At 41.3% G+C, this 2330-nt stretch overlaps 1 protein-coding gene across 1 annotated transcript; it reads left to right on the plus strand.

Moving 5' to 3' along the window:
* Positions 1-244: 244 nt before the first annotated feature.
* Positions 245-1467, plus strand: LOC103227347 (vomeronasal type-1 receptor 48-like). The gene is given in 2 exon segments (XM_037995311.2): positions 245-262; positions 565-1467. Coding segments are annotated over 2 exon segments (921 nt in total).
* The last annotated feature ends 863 nt before the right edge of the window (positions 1468-2330 follow it).

The raw sequence follows: 2330 nt of genomic DNA on the forward strand, positions 1-2330 counted from the left end.
TATTATATATATTCATAATAAATATATATGTATATATTTATTTGGTTTAGAAAATAGTATAAGAGATACATTATCAAGAATTTATATAAGATGGGGTTAATCAAGAAAATGAGAGTAAAATAAAAATAATGATAATGGTAATAATTTTGAACACTGACGAAAGAACATTGATGACACAAATCTATTTTTTTCAGGTCTTCAAAATATGTTTCTTCTACGTCATTAGGATGAACACACATTTCATATGTTATCTTTGAAAAAGGCCTTTTCTTTTCTTTTTTTTTTTTTTTTTTAGATGGAGTCTCGCTCTGTCGCCCAGGCTGGAGTGCAGTGGCGTGATCTCGGCTCACTGCAAGCTCTGCCTTCCGGGTTCACGCCATTCTCCTGCCTCAGCCTCCCAAGTAGCTGGGACTACAGGTGCCCGCCACCACATCCAGTTTTTTGTATTTTTAGTAGAGACTGGGTTTCACTGTGTTAGCCAGGATGGTCTGGACCTCATGAGCCAACTGCCTCAGCCTCCCAAAGTGCTGGGATTACAGGCGTGAGCCACTGTGCCCGGCCAAGGTCTTCTATTTTCAAGCTGGCATTGGAATTTCAACCAACATATTTCTTCTTCTCTGGCACATTTTTACATTCTTTGAGTATAGCAAGCCTAAAAACCATGACCTGATCATCTGTCACTTGGCCTTTGTCCAGATAGTGATGCTAGTCATTGCAGCAAAGTTATTGTCTCCAGATATGTTTGAGTCATAGAATTTTCAGAATAACTTCAGATGTAAGGCTGTGTTCGGCATATACAAGGTAGTGAGGGGCCTCTCTATCTGCAACACGTCTCTCCTGAGCATGCTTCAGGCCATCACCATCAGCCCCAACACCTCCTGGTTGGTGAGATTTAAACATAAAATCACAAAATACAATATCCTAGGTTTATTATTTTTTTGGTCCCTCAATTTGTCTTTCAACAGTGACATGATAATCTACATTGTAGGTTTTTCCAATGTGACCCAGCTAATTCTGAATGTCAGTAAATACTGCTCACTTTCTCCAATGAACGTCATCATCAGAAGGCTGTTTGTTACTCTGTCGTTATCCGGAGATGTCTTCCTTGTAGGAATCATGCTGCTCTCAAGTGCATATATCGTGATTCTCTTGTCCAGGCATCAGAGGCGCTCCCAGCACCTTCACAGCACTAGCTTTTTATTAAGAACCTCCCCAGAGAAAAGGGCCACCAAGACCATCTTGCTGCTGGTGAGTTTCTTTGTGGCTATGTACTCACTGGACTGAATTGTCTCATCCTCTGCAGTGCTGTTATGGGTATTCAGCCCTGTCATCTACAGTGTCCACAAGTTTATGGTCAATGCCTATGCCACTGTCAGTCCTATGGTGCTAATCAGATCTGGTAGGAGAATCATCAGTATTCTGCCAGAGGTTCACTGGAAGTGCCATCCCTTTTTAACAAGTGAGTGATAAAATTTCCTAAAAATTATTTTGCTGTCATCAATTATTTAAAAACACAGAATTTGCCATCCGATTTAAATAAAACATGTCGAATTTCACTTTCATAATATCTGTTTTTTTTTTTTTAGATGGAATCTCACTCTGTTGCCCAGGCTGGAATACAATGGTGCGATCTTGGCTCATTGCAGCCTCTGCCTCCTGTGTTCAAGCAATTCTCCTGTTTCGACTTCTAGAGTAGCTAGTAGTCATGTGACACCATGCTCAGCTAATTTTTTTTTTTTTTTTTTTTTTTAAAGACAGGGTTTAGCCATGTTTGCCAGGCTGGTCTTGAACTACTGACCTCAAGTGATCAGCCTACTTCAGCCTCTCAAAGTGCTGAAATTACAGGTGTGAGCCACTGCACCCAGCCTATCTCAATATATATTCTTCTAATTTCCTGGTGCTAAGAACTTTATGTTGTTCTCAGTTCACGGTCCCCCATGATTTAATAGTCCCAAAGCATGTCTCTCACTACTTCATTTTAATTTTACCTTTATACAGGAAAACATTTTCTTTTTTTTTTTTTTAAGATGGAGTTTCACTCTTATCTCCCAAGCTAGAGTGCAGTGGCATGATCTCGGCTCACTGCAGCCTCCGCCTCCCAGGTTCAAGCGATTCTCCTGCCTCAGCCTCCTGAGGAGCTGATATTACAGGTGCCTGCTACCACGCCTGGCTAAGTTTTGTATTTTTAGTAGACAGGGTTTCACCATGTTGGCCAGGTTGGTCTCGAACTTCTGACCTCAAATGATCTGCCCACCTCGGCCTCCCAAAGTGCTGGGATTACAGGTGTGAGCCACTGTGCCTGCCCAGGAAAACATCATTTTTCTGAGTGT

This window comes from Chlorocebus sabaeus, chromosome 21 (genome assembly GCF_047675955.1).
Source record: "Chlorocebus sabaeus isolate Y175 chromosome 21, mChlSab1.0.hap1, whole genome shotgun sequence".
NCBI classification, from domain to species: domain Eukaryota; kingdom Metazoa; phylum Chordata; class Mammalia; order Primates; family Cercopithecidae; genus Chlorocebus; species Chlorocebus sabaeus.